This window comes from Catharus ustulatus, chromosome 5 (genome assembly GCF_009819885.2).
Source record: "Catharus ustulatus isolate bCatUst1 chromosome 5, bCatUst1.pri.v2, whole genome shotgun sequence".
Taxonomy (NCBI): Eukaryota; Metazoa; Chordata; class Aves; order Passeriformes; family Turdidae; genus Catharus; species Catharus ustulatus.
The window spans coordinates 3478510-3498466 of record NC_046225.1 but is presented as its reverse complement, the minus strand read 5'-3'; the positions used below and the strand labels follow the sequence as shown (position 1 = coordinate 3498466).

At 41.6% G+C, this 19957-nt stretch overlaps 1 protein-coding gene across 1 annotated transcript in view; it reads right to left on the bottom strand.

Moving 5' to 3' along the window:
- SYNPO2 (synaptopodin 2) overlaps positions 1–19957 on the bottom strand; it is a 72429-nt gene that overhangs the window by 18989 nt on the left and 33483 nt on the right. The window contains exon 2 of the mRNA XM_033060730.1: positions 4175–4326. Coding sequence (XP_032916621.1) covers positions 4175–4326 — 152 coding nt within the window. The remainder of the gene's footprint in view (positions 1–4174; positions 4327–19957) is intronic.

Here is a 19957-nt window from a genome sequence, read left to right as displayed (position 1 = left end):
ATCCAAGAAATTAAGCTGCTGTAAGCACAGCCATTGTAAATAGAGTTACAAAAGCAATTTCTGCATAGTATTTCACCACCCTAATTAATTGTGGCACCTTCTAGCAGGCCCAATTAAAAAGAAGAATTTTCCCAGAATGTAGAGGTTTTAAATAGAAGCATCTTTGCATCTTTCAAATTTCTTCAACTCAGCAGTCCAGTAAGAGGGAAATTACGTGACACTGGTAGAACTATGACCCCATTACTAACCTGACATGTGGAATTGTATCATTCTTAACATCAGTGTGCTTTCACAGACACATTTCTGTTACAGGGTTTCCAGAGAAATGCTGCTGAGACTTTTGAGACAATACTGCTTTCACATGTCCGTGAGAAAATTAACTTTGCATGACACCAGAGGAGTGGTTAAATTTTGGCTCTGGAGCCACTACTGCAACTGTTTTAGGCACCATCCCTACATGTGGTTCCTGTCCCAAATCATTCACTCTCTAAGGAATAGAGAAGTACTGGATAAGGATCAGAGGGAAGGAAATGAATATTTGAAATACACATTCAAAGAATTCCTGTGAGAATCATCATCCTTATATATCATGGATTAATTGAAATATTCTGGGCCTATTCCAATGATCCAGCATAAAAGGGTAGTGAACCTATACAGCATTTCCTACTTGTTTAAAAATATTATATTTCTAACTGGAAAATGTCATTCTCACTTGTGAAACCTACAATATATGTCAGTGTAGCTCCTTTTTTCTAAAATATTAATTCCTCTGGCCCAGTTAAGCTGATTTACTGCTGTTAGGACTCCTGGTATACTCTTTATCTCCTTCTTTCAGTACTCTGGACCATACTGACTACTATTAATTTGATGAGAAACCTTCTCTGTACAGCAAAGCTGCAGCATGTTATTAAGAGTTTCTGTCTGCTAGAAGGTAGCAAAGCACTTTTTCAAACGAGGGAAGTGGTAGGTGTCTCCAGTAAACTACTAATATCAAGTACTATGGAGATTTTTGAAATCAAAAGCAGCCCTGGCTATTCTGAAACTTTGGAACCCCCTAGAAATAAAGGTTGGAAGAAGCAGCAGAAGGAATAAATCTGTCAGTGTGCTGAAGAAACTTCAATACCACTTGCTTTTTAGGCATGCAGCTTACTGCTTGTGGCAGTCTGGGTCTGCCTCAAAGAGCACGAAATGTGTAACTTCCATTTCACCACATATGGGGCTGGTAAAGGTCAGCCACATTTCAATTTAGGGAGCTCCTTGTGAGTGCTACTGGATCCCTGGGTGATGCTGTTTGGATGATCAATTGTACTGCTCTCCAGCACAGATAAATTACAGAAATCTGTAAACATTGCCTTGTAAGATATGGACTGGGGGCTGGGCCAGCTAAATGTTAGCCTTTATTGGTAGTTGAATGATTGTGTGTATGTGTGGGAGAGAAAGATTTCCACCTTAAAAGGCCCTTGCTACGTATGGATATACTTCTACTCTATATAGACATAACTGGGTATCCTCTGTCAGAATGCAGAATATGGGCTATGATTTCTTTTTTGTCATTTCTGATTCTGTTTCGTCAGATTCTTGCTTCTGTTTCAGTCCTTTCCAGCTCACTGCAGGCACAGCAGCCCTGGTGTCATTCCAGGAAGGAAGCAGAACTCCTGGAGTCAGCAGGGCAGGGTTTGTGCAGGCTCATGTTTGACTCCCTACATGGTGCATTTCATGTCGGCATGCACTGAGCACTCCCTTCTTCCCCCTGGAGATATTCTCTCCAGACTCACACCCAGGAGCTGCTAACGCTGATGTGAGAAGGGCAGCCTGGCGTTTCAGTGTCTGTCCCCTCTCTCCATGTTTCCCGGATCCATCTGCTCAGCATTTGCCGGGAAGGTCGGAGAGATGCTCCCCCCCACGGCATCTGGGAGTGCCCGCCCTCTCATCCTGTAAACCGAGCATTTTCTGGCCACTGATGCTGCTCACTCACTCACTGTGGCTTACACGGCATTGGGAAAACTTTTGCTTGACATCAAAGGCCAAGTAGCACTTTAAAAACTACTTTAAAAGACCAATTTTCCTCCCAGCAAGATTTGTAAGAGCAGAATTAGGTCAATAATTAATGATTGTGAAAATCGTATCCTTCATGCAAAAAGTTCAGGGACAACTTTCCAATGGAAAATATTCTTCCCTGCTAACAAAGGATACTTAGATGTAAAGATCACCAGTGGAATACCACTTAAGCTATTCTTTCCTCAGGCTTTCCAGCATTTTCTTGAGGTGGCTGCTAACAAGTGGCTACTCAGGAAAGGAAGGATTTGCTTCTCATTGCTCTAAAGGATGCTAAGACACTTCCTGAAAAATCCTTCAGGGGGTAGTGCTGAGAGGGATGGTACCCACAAACGAGGTGGGAGGGGAAGAGAAGTGTTTCAGTCCATTCTCCCATACCTGGGAAGATGCAGGCAGCAGGGGCTGGAATTTGGGGGAGATGAGCTGATGAGAAGAAATTTGAAGATTTTAGAACTCACTTTCAGAGTGTTGAGCAAGTGCAATTTTCCTAAAATTTCTGACATGGTTTTATTCCATGAAACACTGAATTATGTGGTATAAACACTGTGGGTTTTTTGTTCTGATTTTCAGGGCGTGCCTTGCTGCTCACCATGCATTTGAGCAGGGGCAATGGAGAGTCCCTTTCAGCTGCAGCATCCTGTGGCCTTCAGACAACTGAAATATCAGTTATGGAACAGCAACAGGCAGGAGTCAAAGTATGTGGAGCTATTTCTATGGCTGAAGAGAAGACAGCTGGTCAGCCACAAATACCATTCTTGCAAGTGCAGTTCCAATAGCCACGTTATGAATTAAAAACAGAAGAATGCAGCTATCACATGAGGAACACTCAGCTGGTCCCCTGCTGAACCAGGAGCAGGAGCTGGGCACTCTGGGGGAGGTAAGCTCTAATCCTCAGTTACCAGTGTTCCCTGATCCTGTCACACTGATCCATCACTCAGCCCCAGACAACATGCACAGGCAGGCCATGCAAAATGTCTGTTATAAATAAAATGAGCACTCCTTGAGAGTATCTAGTTTTGAAGGCAGACTGTCACTTTGAACTGCTAGGCACTTGAGGAAAACTCCTTTGTTGCAGGAACAGTGAGGAATTTCACATGCTGTGTAGGCATCCCTGGTAGCCAGAGACAAATGCCTGTTGTCAGCCTTTCCAGGGACACTGCTCTGGTAGCTGTCAGGATGAGTCCCAATCCTTTCCTGGTCCTGCCTGGGAGAGGGACCTGCAGTAGCTCTGGGGGGAACCTTCAGTCCTTACAAGGAGTGTGGGAGTTTCAAGAATTTTCTTCCTCTTCTTACCCCCACTGAAGGCAATTCAGAGTTCATCCTGTCTGAATTCACAGTCTGGGGAGAATGTGCTTTACTGTAGGTGGCTCTGGACTCAGGCTGCATTTATTACACTGATGGTAATTACAGAGCATTGGAACAGATTGATGTTCAGTGAGCAGTAATGCTGGCCTGCTTGCAAGTTTGCATGAAACTTCTCTGCTCTAAGAAACTCAAAGCATTTTTGAAGAAACTGAAATTCCCTCTCACTATTTTACCAAGGCAGAAACTGAGACCCAGAGAGCTGTGACTTCCCCCATCTCATCTAGTGAGGTGATAACAGATACAGAAATAGAATCCATGACTTCCAGACCCTCTCTTCCTCCTGCCCACTAACACATTTTGCCACCCAAGAAGACCATTTGCCATGTCATCATCCAGGCATATCTGGGTAACACAGTTTCTCCATCTATACAGCCTTTGTTCTTTGTAAGCCTCACTTCCCTATCTGTGGGGAATAACAACACTTCACTGCTTCAAAGGGCTGCAGAGAATAACTGAACTCAAGGCTCTGCAGTATGCATATATGGTATGGTACTGGACACCTTGCAAGTATTAATACTTGGATTTGGAGACTGTACTATTAATTCTGTGCCTGACTGCTGCTATTCAGATTAAATACATTAATTCCTTCAGCTCAAATTCTCTGTCTTCCTTTTCCATCCAAGCAGAGTTATAGACATTAACCACAGGACTATCAGAACCTCTCAGTATAAGTCTGCAAAACCAGTGTGTTCAAAGCCAGCACTTTCCAGGTGATTCACTGAAATGCACCAAAGCATCCTGAGCATTCCTGTACCTCTTGATAAGCATCTGCAGGACGTCAGTCAGGCTTTCCATCAGCACAATGACTTCAGCATAGGTTAGGTCTCCACAAGGCTTGCCATTGATAGACACCACCTCATCCCCCTCACACAGTCCAGCCTTGGCTGCTTTGCTTTTGCTGCGAACCTAAAACGAGGCAAAAACAAATTCCAAATTGCACAATTAGTGTTCATTTGAAAACAGCAACAACCATGTCCTCAGCATTTGTAAAAGAATCAATAATCTTGAACATAAACAAATTTACAGTAACACAAATTAATAACTTGTCTCAGTTGAGGTTAATATTATTCTGGCCAATAATAATATAAAACTTTCTACTTTACTGAACTGGTGAGCTAGGTGTCAAACAGGCTGGATTAATTCTTTTAAAACTGGGAGACATGGAAGTTTGGGACAGACAACAATCAATTGATCACAGTTTAGCAGAACTGCGAAAAACCCCTCATTAGTTTCTCTGAAAATGAAGACTCAGACTAAGAGCTGAAATCTGCACTGAGATTGTGAAAGAAGAGTGTGTGAATTCGGGGCTCTCTGGGCAGAGTACCAATATCTACAGGCTGGTCACTTTTCCTTAGATGCCCAGCTGTAGTTTTACTCTCTGAACTGTAGACATCCACATCCCTGGAGATCCTAAATCCGTGTTTAGTCATTTGAGTAAGTGCCCTGATTTATTAAAGCACGCCTGTTATGGTCTAAACCCCCCATTAAGTTCTCATTCAAGAATCCTGTGCAGCTCAGTTTTTGCAGTTTCATTCCTTTTTCCACTGGCACTGTGTGTAACTTATCACAGTCTTTGCATAACAAAACCCAGACAGCTCTAACACCACTCAAGGTATGCCTACAGTTGATGGCTATTTTTGAAGTACATATTTGGCAAAGAGTGTGTTATATTAACCAGGATTCTTGTACCAGTCTATTTTAGAATTACAGACACACATAAAAGGGCTGGCCTTGAGTTCTTTGATCTCAATTTCTACCTGTTGGTGTGAGTACTTTGGCCTTATACCATATCCAGCTGTTGATTCAGTGTGTTACCCTTGTTAATTCTCACATTGTTTTCTTGAAAATTTTTAGAGAAGTAGCATTTCCACCACACTCTCAGTAGCAGAGTCAGTCCCTACTGACTTTAGGGAAGCTACTTCTGATATACTCTGGATCTGAGGATGGAACTGCCCTGCAGACCCATGGAATTGTCCCAGATTTTCTATTAAGCCACTGAGCTGGTACCTAAGATGAATGGAAATCCTTGGAGTCAGGATGATGTGGGGCACAACAGTAAGACTGCACATTTTTCTGTGGCAGGGTCACCATACCTATCTCTGCTGTTTCAATTTACACATTCCCATTTGTCACATTGTGGCTCTTGGAGCAGTGAAGGAACAGAAGCCTCCTGCATACAGAAGCCAGTTTCTACCTTGCAGAGTTAACATTTACAAATATGGAGTGGTATGCTGCTCTGTTTATCTCCCCTTGGACAAGAGCATAAACATCCTTGTGCCTTGGGAAGAAGTGACACTTTAGACAGTGTTTAGAGGGTTTTGCTTCATATAAGAGCTAGTATTTGAGGTTTAGTTACTGTCTTTTTTAAAATAGGACGGTATGCTATTAAAATTTTACAAGACATCTTTGGCCTGAATGTAAATATTTAATGTAGATGCCATGAAGAATTTTGAGTGAGCCTTTTTCAGAAAATCTGTAAACATCCATTATAGAAACCTGTGAACTCTGAAATAGCATAATGTGATGCCTAGATTGTGAGAAGAATTATTTTTCTTTATTTAGTGTTTGAGGGACTTTTTGGTAAAACAGACACAAAGTTCTTGAAAGGTTCTCTCAGTCCATTTTTCTGCCTTGTGAATTGCTGAGAGATCACAATTCTGAGATATTTCAAACTTCCTGCAAAAACACCCTCCCAAATTTGAACAATGTCTGTATAAAATTACCTCAATATTAACTTTTTTTATGTTTCTGTTGGGATGATAAAAGGGAAGAGAGAGCACCCAGAAGAAAATAGGCAAGGGCAGATTGTGTGGTAAATTATAGCAAGTTGCTGCTGGAATAGAATATCCCATCATCATTTGTGTTATTTCAGCCTCAGCATAACACCCACTTACTCAACAATATGTAGCCTGCTTTTCCAGGCAAGCTGTAATTGTTTCTGGCTTTGTTTATTTGTTTTCACTGGAAACCCACAGAAATGAATAAATAATTTACTTGTGTAACCTGAAACTCTTCAGATTTCTGGGAAAAATAATAAATATAAATAAATAAATAATAATGAAAAAAGACCCACCCAGAACAGCAACAATAAAATTCCAAGAAAATTTGTGGAAAGAAAGATGTCCCTGGTAAAATATGTGCTCAGTGGACAGTTCTCTCTTGAAGTTTTGGCAGAAAGCCTTTGAGGAGCCCACTGGGAAACAAAAGCTGCTTTTGTTAGCAGAAATGCAACTTGGTCACACAGGGGACAGTAAGAAACATTTATCCAGTTCTTGGGAACTTAAAGCAAGGCATATTTGGGTGTAAAGCAGGAGAGATTCTTACAAAACCAGTGTTTGCTCTTTCCCCCTAGTGTAGCCCTGGCTTTCTCAGGTACTTATTTTTCCTATGAACTTTGAATTGAAGCTTTTCTTAGGAAGAAAAAGTGTGTTTTCCCATATTTTTTTTTAATGGGATCAGTGTTATCTGAGCACCCCAGGGGATCCAGGACCCCCTGGCACCAGTTCAGAAGCAGCAGGAACTGGGGGCTGTCCAGAGGCTGCTCAGGAGGGTCTGTGAGGACTTCAGGTGGAAACTGAGTGAGCAAGGTCTGGGTGCTGTGCTGGCCTGGGAGAGATCATCTCCCAAAGACAGAGAAACTAGCTTCAAAAAACGTTATTCCAATGAAGCTAAAAAGTTGGAATAGATGCACCTGTTACTTGTTGTGGCTGCAAGTGAATGCACAGACAACAACTGGGCCTCAGCTGACCAGCTGATGATTTTGGGTGCATGTCTGAGCCCTATAATAAGCAGATCAGAGTTGAACCTGTTAACAAGGTCGATGAGTTGTAGTTTAAAGTGAGGCAAATGGACTTGAGGATGCTCTGCAGTCCAGGTTCTCTAATGGCACAATGAAGAGTCTTTAGGTTGTTTCATCATCTTGGTTTTACCAGTGATTTTTGGTAAGGATGGTGTGTATCTTAATCTTGTCCTGGAGTTCAGTTGAATTCTGGAGCTAGCATACAAACTTTTATCTGGGACACATGTCTAAGTGCTGGGCATCAGCCTGGCTGAGCAACCAATCTGAGGAAATGAGCAATATGACCAGTCCATTTAGCCTAAAATTGTATCTAATAAGACTTATGTGGCTTTAAAATATACATATATTCACACAGCAAAGTTCTGAATTTAAAGCAAACTTTCCAAAACCATGAGTTACTTTCAGAACTATTTACTCATCCTTTTTCAGTTTGCCAGCAGCTTTTAAACAGCAGAACAGGAAACATTGCCACAGGATATGGTGGAAATATCCTTCCCTGCCATTTCAGGCCCTTTGCTCACACAGACAGAGCAGTTTCTTCCATTGTGGGGTCACCTCTGGAGGAACCTCTTCAGCTGAATCCCCTGTGTGATTCCTGAAGCCTCCTTTGAGCTGCTGCTGCCCCTCAAGGTTTGAAGCTGGTTCCTGGAACCTTCTTTACATGTGTGTCCTCAGTGGTAGGTTTGGGTCTTTGGTCTTTGGCCTTGTGTTTTGCTCTGATGAAATGTGTTGCCCAAAATAGTAAGGCTCACCAGGCAAGGGACTTCTTGTCCACCCTCATTATTGTTTACCACTTTAGTTATGAAGACTGCAAACTTTACCAGCAGTGACTTTGTGTTTTTCTTTAAACTGGTGATCATGGCCTTTGACTACTGTTGTGCCCTTACTGAATACTGATTCCCCAGATTAGTGGTACTTTCTCAGACCCAGCAACTAGCCAGCTTTTAAAGCAGTAATTTTTACTACAGTAGCAAACTGTACCCTTTGATGTCTTGTTGTTATCAGTAATGCAGGAATGTGTTTAAGAAATTTCTGTTAAATAGCCTGGTAAAAGTAATCATTAACCTAAATCGGGATTAGTACCCTTACTCTGTAGAACTAATTAACTATTAATTGGGTGACATCATTTAAATGTGCCTTGTGTTGAGGTTTTTTCAATTTTTCTGTTGTTTTTCCAGAGATATGAAATGGTAAAGAAGCAGAGGAAACAGGTGTCAGTATGCAGGAGAGTGGGGCTGGAGAGACACTGCTTCTTCTTTTGATGTTCATACTAATATTAAAGAAGTAAGTGGTTGATGCACTCCTTTCACAAGTAATATTTTCTCTAAAATAATATAATAAATAAAGTGAAAAGACAGGAGAAGTGATCAGAAATCTTAAGTAATTAAAGAAAGTATTTTGCTTGCTGACAGTGACAGGTAGTTCTACATGTGAAAGTACACAAAGTAATGTGGAACTCAGCTTTTGCCACTTAACTAAGTACAAATTAGTATTACAACAATTGAAGGCCTGCTAATTGCTGCAATAAATTTATCTGGTTAACATGTTTTTCTTAAATATGTTTTAGGCCAACATAAATAAATTAATGTATTCACTACTTAGTTGAATTTTGTTGGACATTAGCTCATACTTTCCAGAAGTTATTTTTCCTCATTAATTGATTAGCTAAGTGTTAATCATGAAGTTCAGGATCAGGGATCAAAGATCCCTGTAGACAGTATTTTTAAAAAATCCTAAAACCCACCACAAAAAGTGACTTCATCTCTTCTATTGTAAACACTACAGCAAAGGCAGTGGCTGGCAAAGGTATTTAAATATATTTTTAAGTTATCTGTCACTCTAATAACATGAACAATGTGCTTTGCTCTGAGTAGGAAGCAGAAGCATTTGGAGGTACAGTTGTTGTATTAGCAGTTTGACTTGTATGAAGTTAGGGAATTAAAAATGAAGTTACAAATCAAATTAATTCAGCCATAGTTTATAAATCAGGCTCTAGGGCCTTGTTTGGCAATGACTGTGCTTGCAGGACAGAAAAGTAACCTTCAGTTAGTGAGCTTTTGGGGGGTTAGATATGAAGGACTGTACAGTAAGTTAAGCCTACCTCCTGATGTGCTTGGGTTTTTTAGGGATCTCTGTAGATCCTTAAATAGCTCAGAGGCTCCAGGCTGGTAAACACTGCTATTGCTAAATCAGAAGGGGTGATGAAGGGACAAGCTCACATCTCCTTGTTTTCTCCATGCTTTCTGAGGGGAGTTTAAGTCAGAGAACATCTGAACATATTTAACACTTTCTTCCCCATCCCCAAGCACTGCCATCACAAGTTATAGTGTGGGCAGTAAAAATAATGAGTCTTAAAGAAAAAAAGTGTCTGTAAATGAGGAAAACTGGAAGACCTTTGTGTTCTGAATTTTCTCTTTTAATGTGTATATAAAGAGAAAATACTTGTCAGTAGACAGATAGCAATGAGCAGAGAGCAAAGAGTCATCAGATCTTCAGGAAGGGAATTTAAGCCACTTGCAGATTTAACTGAGTAATGGTAGCAGAGCTGAGGAATTCCTTGAGAGGTTTTAAAGGACATATAATTAGGAAATATTCTTGCCTAGAACTCTTGTTTGGGCTTTGTACCACATAAATTCATTGGAAATACCAGGTTCTGGTCTAAGCTGAAGGCAGGACAGGGCTCAAGCTTATGGATTGCATTTTGAGCAAGATGGGTGAAATGCTACTGAGGTAACAATGTCATTGACTGGAGCTGGAGTGGGATGATTTACCTGAATGTGCTCTGTATACAGACTCCATGATGGCTGCATGCATTTTACTCTTATAAAGGGCCTCTTTAGAGCTGGCATACCAAATTTTAGTCTGCTTTCCTCAGCCATGCCTGGACTTGAGCAGGAGTCTGCTGGGTGAGGTGGCTCGAGCTATTTGCATCTTGCTGCCTGGAGGTGACTTTGCATCAAGCTGATTCCAGTTCTCATCCTCTCTGGGCTGAATTTCTCTACCAGATAAGCTACTTGCTTTCAGAATCAGTCAGGGTAAAAGCCGCAATATAAAAGCTTCAGACAGGGCAAATGCATGGGGATTGTGGGATCCAACCTCTCCCTAGCTCCTCTGAAGGTATGGGAATGCAATGAGGAGCCTTGCCCCAGAACTAAAGCTCAACTGCTGTGACTTCAGCTACTCTAAATATAGATATTATGAATAGAGATAGTATGAGTATAAAATAATTTTCTGTATTTTACCTTGAAGTCTCTGTGAACCCACCTTTGGGATTTGTATGCAGGATTTACACAGGAAGACCAACAGCAAATGCCAGTTAATTAACTGGGTTAAGCAAAGATGCTTCTAAGTTATCTCCCAAATGGTTTTCCTGAGAGGAAGCTTTGAATGAAGTATCTTTGGCTTGTAAGGTAAGCACAGAATATTTCCTACCACCAAATTCTTCCCAGTAGCAGGATAATGATATTGGGAATTGGGCAGTTCAGTCCACCCTTTGCTCCTTCTGGTCTAAAGGGAAACCTCGTAGAGACACTCACTTTCATGTTGTCTGTAAAGGTAATTATCTTTCTAAATGGGTTATGAGACAAAATAACATTAAAGACATCAAAGAAGAAAATAGTTAGTATGTCCAGACACAGTTTTATTACTAAATGTTTAAAAAGTCTTTCCAGAAGGGAAGGTAGGATAAAAATCCTTGAATGCACAGGAGTGCTGCCATTGATTATCACTGAGATCATCACTGGAAAAATTGAACAATGGGGTAATATTATAGTAGCTTATGGCAACACAGGAGATTTAGGATGCCAAGCCACATAAAACAAAGGTACTTTAAAACTTTAAAGTCCATGGATCCCATTGCAAAGGTTCTGGCTTTACTTAGCAGCTCACAGCTAAAGCAGTCCTTTAATCATGGTTTGCTCATGTAAAAGTTCATGGGACACTTTTGCAGAGGGGAGATGGCACCAGGCAGTTCTTGGTTTACTTTTGGATTAACTCTGTCTCCAGTTCTTCTGCTGCACTGTACGTGTGAAATCACACTTCTTGATCCTGGAGCACTTTGGTGACGGTTGTCTCCTCCTTCCCACAGTGTCAGAAGTACTCACATAAAGGTTCATTAAGTACTCACATAGAGTTCTCTGCAGTGTTTATTTGACAGATGCAGTTTGGTAGAACTTCTTGCACATTCTCTCGTGGGAGGGTTGCAGAACCTGTTTGGTCATTTATATATTGACAGAGCACTTGTGCTATTTGGACCCAGAGAGCAGACTGATCTCAGTGAAAAGAAAAGCCTGCTCAAATTCCCAAAAGCCTTGCCTAATGTACTGGTGTATCATCTTACTGGCTGTTGCCTTGTTCTGGCAGAGATCCAAAGTTAGCAGCTGAAGAAGGATGAGATAATGACCTCTGAAATATTGATCTGGTATGCTGGCGACGCAGCACATTTCCCAACAGTGATCTTGGGTGTACAGAACTTAAAGTCTGCTATTCATTTTGCACAACAGATCCAGTGCACAGCCTTTCTTGGAGTGTGCTATTACATACTTGTAGCTGATGTGTCAAAACTAAAATGTTGTATTGATTTGCCTTTTTACAGTGAATTTTTGCCATGGGGAAACCTGTGACAAGGAGAGGAATGATGTCTTTGCTTTTCACTTGGGTAGCTGTGCACTGTCTGCTCTATTTCCATTCCCCTTTTCTTCTTGCACTGCTTGAGCAGTGACTGGCTCTGTGCTTCCTGCCTTATTTTAAGTCCTAACCAACTTTGATCTCTCCATGAACACTGTAGCTATGTTTTAATGTCTTCCTTCCCACTGCTCCCTGTGCAGAGATAATTGAATTGTCAATGTTTCTTTGGGATTAATAAAATAATGCACTTTTACTGAGTGCTTTGGTATGAAGGTAGAATCAAAAGTCTTTAACTGCAGCATACCCTATGTCCTGGAGACTAGAATTTCTACAATGATGAGGTTAAGGGAGAATAAATAGAGATCTAAAATGTCTTTATCTGCTACTGAACAGTTGGAGACAACAAGTGCTACAATAGACAATTCTTGTGATAAGCACATCCACTGGCTAATCTGGGGCTGAGTTCTTGTCACTGATGAGTAGAGGAACTGCAATATGCTTGCAGTACCCAAGACCATGCACTGGGTGTTTCTAGTAAGACAGGGGACACCTTTCTTATACCAAAATTGCAGTCAGAGCACAGGAGAATGGAAGGTAGAAAGCAAAACCTGCTGCCTGAAAGTACTTACCTGCTGATGGTGCTAAGAGAATGATGGTATATGATATATTCACACTGTTACAAAGAGAACATTTCTAGCCTAGACTTGTGGCTGCTGAGAGAAAACAGCAAAGGTATGTGAGAAGTAACTGAACCCTTCAGTTTCTTTAAAAAGAAAGAAAGAAAGAAATTCGTTTGCTGGAGGTCTTTGTGCTTTCCCCAGTTTAGTCCAAAGCATGTTTGTGTAATTTGATGCTTTGACTTGTGACCTGCCTTTCAGATTAAGCAACATTTGGGGGGGACAGGGGGTGTGAGGGTTTTTTGGGGGGTAGGAGTAGGGGGGATGACTGGCTCCTTAGTGACACACAGCCTATAAATCCATCCTGCTGGCAGGCAAATGAGACATGAGTTTACTGATGTGCACTTTGTCAAATCCACTCATTCCTGGCTTCATATCCTGTATCAATTACTCTGTTCTGTGTGGCTGCCCTGTCTCATTTTCACTCCACTGGTCACCTGACCAAATTCTCTTGATGCAGGGGGCACGAGGAACAGGCAGAGAAGCAAAGACAGGAGGGTTCTCATTACAAATCTGGATTTGAGGCAACACATTTAATCCTTAAGGCAAAACTACTCCAGTGGCAGCTAAAATGTTCAGTCTGCCCAGTCTATTCCCCGAAATGGTATTGTTTATTACAATCCCTTACCATTATGTCATGAGCTTGCAAATACATGAGCATGGCATATGATCATCCTCCCAAAAGGAATAGCAAAGGCAGCAAGAAGGAACAAATGCCGTCTTACAGGTTTCTGTTTCAGCCAGGGCTGGAGCTATCACTGTCAAATGATGTCAAGGTTATCCTGAAATGTGTGCCCAGTGATGTATTTCTTGCTGCTTGCCTCACTGCTGAGGCAGCAATTCAGTCAACACCAGCAGGATCATGCAGAGGTAACTGGAAGCTCTGCCTTGCTCCCAGTGGAGAAAGCAGTGGCCCCGTGTTTATTGTGGGAGCTTTCTGTGTGTACAAAGCTCAGCACAACTGGGCCAGATCTCAGATTATGGGGTAGGGGGGCTTTGCTGGCTGTATTAGCACACATGAGAGACCAAAAACAAGAAACCAAATAAAGGCAGCTTGTAGATAATACATATCAAACAGTTATTGTGTTATGCGCAAGCAAAATGCCCAGTGCCAAACAATCCTCACAGGAGAGCTCAGTGTTCCAAGTCATTGGAGAAGTATGAATCAAACAGTGGCCCAATCTCAGCTGAGAGCTTCATACAGGGGCTGTGTTCCAACTCCCAGTGCTTGTGGTCATCTCTACCTGGACTGTTCAACTAAATAAAACTTAGAATTAAACTAAGGAAAATGGTCCTCTGTGAAAGCTGCTAGATTTATTTACCAGGGTTTCACATGAAACTCCACCATGTTGCTCAATCTTGAGCTGTATCTATTCCTTTCACTTCTCAAAATAAGTCAGCTAGATTCAAGCTTCCCTACTTCCCAGGAAAGTTCTTACTGACAAATTTCAAAACTACCTGTTTCACTGAATTTTCACTCTTCCTTGACATTTCTCTAATTGCTCAGTTCTTCATATCTCAGACAGGTAGTGTACAAATTGATAATGACTGGCAGCTTTAGCTAGAAATAGTTTCAGACAAGTCTCCCAAGACTCACAATTTAAAAAAACACTCATAGAAAGCATGCTGAATCAATTACCAATCTTTTAATTTCTTAGCATCCCTCATGCTTAGGGTGTAATGTTTTGAAACAACCTTTTAAAACTGAGGCAGTCTCAGGCCAACCCTGGTGTTTAGGAGGCAAAGCTCTGCCAAAGCTGGTGAATGTTCTGTGAGCGCCAACACGCAGGTTCACGTGAAGGCCTTCCAGTGCTGGCTGGCTGCTGTCCTGGACAGCTCCTGTTTTGTGACTCATCAGGAAATTTGGATGTTCATCAGCCTCACCTCTCCCTGGTGACTCAAATAAAGCTGGCCAGGAAAGGAGCAATGATGGCTCTGAGAGTGGATGTACACCAGGGAGATCCAAGCCTGCCAGGGAGGTCAGTGACCTACTTCTCCCAGAAGAGGAGACAAGATTCCTGTGCTTGTGCTGGAAGCCCTGATGATGTGGGAAATGGAGGCTGGAGACTCCTGAGAGATGTTTCCAAAACCTCCAGGGAATTAAGAGACTGAAGTATTCTGTCTGTGGGCTTTCTCACCTGCCTGGGCAGCAATGGACAAGTTTTCTAACCTGTGCTTTTAACAAAAAGTTAAAGCCTATAATCTGCCATGAAGATTTCATTATCTCAGTCTCAGTTTTTAAAGAATATATCCAGAATTTGCCTAGTTTTAATTTTATCAGTTTTATCAAGCTCTAAAATGGCCATAGACTGATTGAGGTGAGCCATCACAAGAATTCATCTCTTTTTTTCCCAGTGGCTTAATCTGAATGACTTTAACCAAAAATAATTATAAACAGAAATTAGTATCTCTACTGAAAAGATCACTTTGTCACTCCCTTAATCCTTTCTTGTGAAGGCAGCGCTTGAACACATGTAACAACTGTGCAGGTTTCATTAAATTGACATAGAGATTTGTATTCATGATATGCCTTTCACATCTTAAATCAAATTCTCTGTAAATCCCATGTGGGAACAACCAGACTGAAAACAAAATATCTTACAAGTGGAGCATGAGACTTGTCCTGGAGCTGAAGGCTGAATGAAGAATGAATCTTTCCCAGGGTAGGCTAGACTTATATCCCCATCTCCTCATTCAGATTTTAAGATCAGTACTCACATTGCATAATTTGGAAATATCAGCACTTTCAAATTCATATTAAATATGCTGCCAGGGGAATATTGCAGTTCTGGAAGAAGAACTATTTTGGCACGGTGAATGGACAGCAGTAGTCAGAACACTGAGGAAATGCTGTTTTACTCCAATGGTAGCTTGGAAGCTGAGCCAGAGTTCTGGATCCCACATCAATAGTTCAGCTGTGGCTGTTGTCCTTGCACATTTGTGTCTGAGGCCAGTCTGACACAGAGGTGCTGAGCTCTGTTTAATGCTCCTGGACTTGGTGCTCCCAGGAATTAGACCTCCTATTCTTACAGTCTCCAATTCCAGCATGCTGGCAGAGTTGGCTTGTTTAGTCCCTGACTTTAGTAAGAGCAAATTGTCAGCATCTTCAAAAGCTGAGTGGAGAGGATTTGTGTTCCCCCTGCCCTTTCCAAGAGGAATGTCTGCCTGAGAACTGGAAAAAACTGCTGCTCTGATGTGTGAGATTTCTGTTTGTTTGTTTTTGTCTCTCCTGTTGTCCTCAGTGCAAGTGTTGGGCTTAACTCAGGATATCGTGCCCAGCCAGGCAGTCTGGGAAAAGCTGGCACTTGTGTCTGGGGGTGGGGGATGAAAAGAGAGATTGTTATTTCTGCAGAGCTGTAAATCCAGCACCTTTTGCCAGTGTTGCATCTTTTTTTATTCTTGCTTCTAAGAAGGCATTGCTGCAACAGCACTGGCTGCAAACAAAATCTTGTTTGCTCAAAGTTCATGACAGGACAGGTCGTGCATTTTGAACATTTGTGGGACACTCGTAAAGGAAATATAGAGCGCGCTTTCCAAAAGCTTCAGCTCGAAATGCAACAGTTTCCTTGCTGCCTGGAGCTTCAATGTCAAAGAGATTTCTATTTTTAGAGAGAGATTCTACTCAAAGAACTATATAAGGCTCTTCTGAGGAGATGATTACTTTTTTATTACAGATGAGAGTATTTGTTACTCAATTGGGAAGAAAAATTCTGTATAAAATATATATTTATATACTCAATATTTGTTTTTCAATATTCTAATTTCTCTCAACTTCTTGAAACAAGTGCTTTAGCCATTAAAAATGTCAGGCGAGGCTCTTGATCTGAAGAGATGATGCAAGAGGGAAGAGAGTTCCCAGCAGAGTTTGATGCCAGAAGACAACTTGCTATGCTAACATAGGACAAAACAAGAGAAAACCCCACAAATAATCATAGTCTCCTTTATGGGCAAACCAAGCAAAACTTGATGTTACAGATTCAGCATTTACAGATTTATTAGTTATCCTGAGTACAGAGTGCACCTAAACTGAATGGGCGCTGCAGCAAAGCCATTTGAGACAGTGGCAGGCTCTGAATAATAGTCACAGTTAATGGTAGGAAAATGGAAGAGTATCTGGACTTCTGGCTTTGCTGGGGACCACCTTCTGAAGCCTGATTTTTGGTCACAAAGTCATCCAGGAAACACCTAATTCCATTACCCTTCATCTCTGGGTCTGTGTTAATAGGCTGGAAAAAGATTTGTACAGAACTGGATGTACTTGTGTTCTCAATGTGATTTCTCCCACAGTTTGGAGAATTGTTGGGTTTCTGGTCTGGTTGGACTTTCAGAGGCAGCCCAGGTAAAACTGGTTGTAGCAGCTGTTGCCAATGTTAGCACTGAGGCTTGGTGTGCTTGGTTTTGCTTAAGTAAGGACTAAATGAGGTAACAGAACTAAATTAAGGACACTGGGTCCACTTCTTCTGTAGCCCAACACAGCTCCTGTGATAAATTCTGAATTAGGGATGGGACTGAGATGATTCTGGGTGTGATAAATTCTGAATCAGGGATGGGACTGAAATGATTCTGGGTGTGATAAATTCTGAATTAGGGATGGGACTGAAATGATTCTGGGTGTGATAAATTCTGAATTAGGGATGGGACTGAAATGATTCTGGGTGTGATAAATTCTGAATTAGGGATGGGACGGAAATGATTCTGGGTGTGATAAATTCTGAATCAGGGATGGGACTGAGATGATTCTGGGTGTGATAAATTCTGAATTAGGATGGGACTGAAATGATTCTGTGATAAATTCTGAATTAGGGATGGGACTGAGAAGATTCTGGTCTTAACTTGCCTGGGGTTTCTATATCTGTTTTTATATTGTCTGGCTGCGACATAACCTCTTTGGCTTCAGGTGAATAAAATGGGAACAGCTACACTGAGTGAGGGGTGAAAAATGCAGAGCAGCTGGAAGTGATGTGTGCATTCCAGTGAGATAAGGAAAGGCAGAGGGTAAGACAGGGCAGAGGAGCTGGAGCCAGGAATAGTGGGACAAAGAACATCCCTACTTTGACATTTGTTATTCAAAAGAAATAAAATTACTGGCATTTAGAAACACAGGGCGTACTGATGCTGGCTTATTTTTATGAGGAGCAGCTGAGGTGTGTTGGGGCACACGCAGAGTTATTGGTGAAATCAGATTTATTGCTAACAGCGGTGTGAGTCTGGGGCAGGGTAGGATCAGTCGGCTGTCCCTTGTTGTGCTGGAGTTTAGGGACTGCCCCTGAGGGAAGGGACTAAGGGAAGGTTCTGAGGGAAGGCCCTGAGGGATCTGGCGGGGCTGGAGCCGGCCCCGCTTCCCGCGCTTTTCGCGGTCCTGCACTGCCCCCTGGCGGCCAGCGCTGAGGGCCACACCGCCGCCGGGGAATCGCAGGAATTGCGAGGCGTTATTCCTGAAAAACACCTGAGGAGTGCGGCCAGAACTCCGCTACGCCCTTCTAGGTCCTGGAGGGCCCCACACAAAGCAGCCCCTCACCCGTGGCTGGAGCCTCAAGTGTGTTTCCCTCTTCCCCCTGTGCCGCTCCCTGAGGGAGCCCTCAGGAATTGTCTCCATGGCCGTCCCTCGTCCTTCCCGAGCGTGTCCGCTTTGCTGCGGCCCTGGCGCGTTCCTCACCCGATCCCCTGGACAGCTGTCTCCAGGCAGGAATCCCGGGCTGGCCTTCAGCAGTTCCTGGACAGCTTCCTTCTGGGATTAAACAAATCCCTTCACAGTTTCCCGAACAAGCAACTGGCTGAAGGTTTAGTAGTTAATTCTGATTTTTGCCTGCTGCGCATTCAGAAGGCAATTAACTTTTTTCTTCTTGCTCTTAATAATAAATGCAACAATTTTCTGATATTGACCATTTCTTAAAATGTTGTGCATCTGGTCAGTCATTTGTCTTACTTAATATATTCTCAATGAACTTCATCAGTGTGATTTCCACTGAAATTTTGGTGTTCCACTGCTCTGCACTTGAATTTGTTTCTATTTTGTTAGCTACTGTCCATAGGGAGATCAAACTGATAATTGCTAAATAAAATCTTCCATTTGATCAACACTACCCTGTTAATAATGACATAGATGTATTATGTAGAGTTTTCATTTGTAAAATGTAAATATAAATAAGTTAACATGCAAATGCCTATTCCAAGGTGATAATAAAGGGCTATAAGCTCCAAGGCATTTTTGGACCTGAGAAAAAGAAATATTAACTGAGGCAAGATCTCTCTTTTGTTTGATTACAGCAAGGTGTATAGAATCCTGCATCACCTGAGGTTTTCCCACTACATTGGCTGGGTGTGTTGAAGAAAGAGCTTGAAAGTCCTGCAAACCAGGTAAATACAACATCACACCTGAAATTTCAATCATCATCGGTTGAGCATCTGAAATGGTTAGTGGAAGGGTACTTATTTGATAATTTAAATTGGTTTATATTTATATTTAATTTGCAACTCTTTTTTTCATATGAAGTTCAAAATTTTGGTGCCAGTACAAACTCAATCTGCAGTTTCTTTGTAAGCTTTGTTCCAGTGTCTGTCTCATGCCCCTCTAGACAAACACACTTCTGTTTTCTGGGCTCAGTCGTCTCCAGTCATGTCAGACAGTAACATTTTCTACGTGTTTAAAAGTCTCTAAATGATTTAGTTAGCCCAAACACTTCTTTAACAAAAGCAGCAGCATCTTCTTACTGCAATGCTGCTTAGGAGACAAATAGGATTAAGCAACACCATTGTACTGTAAATAAACACCATCAGTCTGTAAGTCCTGATTGTACAAAGATTTCCTCAGGCCTCCTCTTACTAGCTGAAGGTTAACTCAGCAGCACAAAATGCACAATGTTACAAAAGCCAGCTGCACTGTGCGTGTGTTAGTACAAGCCTGAATTTAGTTAAGGATAAAGATTTATTTGAAAAATCACCAATTTCCCAAATATTTGTATCTTACTGCTCCTGGAGTCCTTTTGTGTATCTGTTTTGAAACATATTTTCATATGAGTGTCCAATAAAGAAGTAAACAAACTGGGTAAAACAAATGAGATTGAAATGCTAATTATTTATTTTTCTGTTGATTGCTTTTAAGTATTGCCTGATTGTATGTGACCTTAAGTGCTTCTCAATAGAACTGAATATTTAAACAGCACATATAAAGAACACCAGGCAAATGTGGGATTTTTTTTTTTTGCCTTTTGCCCCACTATCCTTGCTTTTTTGTGATACAGAAAAAAAAATGACAAGAATTTTATGGAATTATCGTAAAGCATGCATATAAAAACCATACTTTGATCAATTTAACTGCTACCTCTAGCCTTATAAAGTTCTGGATTTATATGGATGATCCCCTTATTTGGGAAGGCCCAAATCTCTCTGAACAATCCAGGTTATGTATTAAAAGTAGGTAAGTAGAATTTGATCT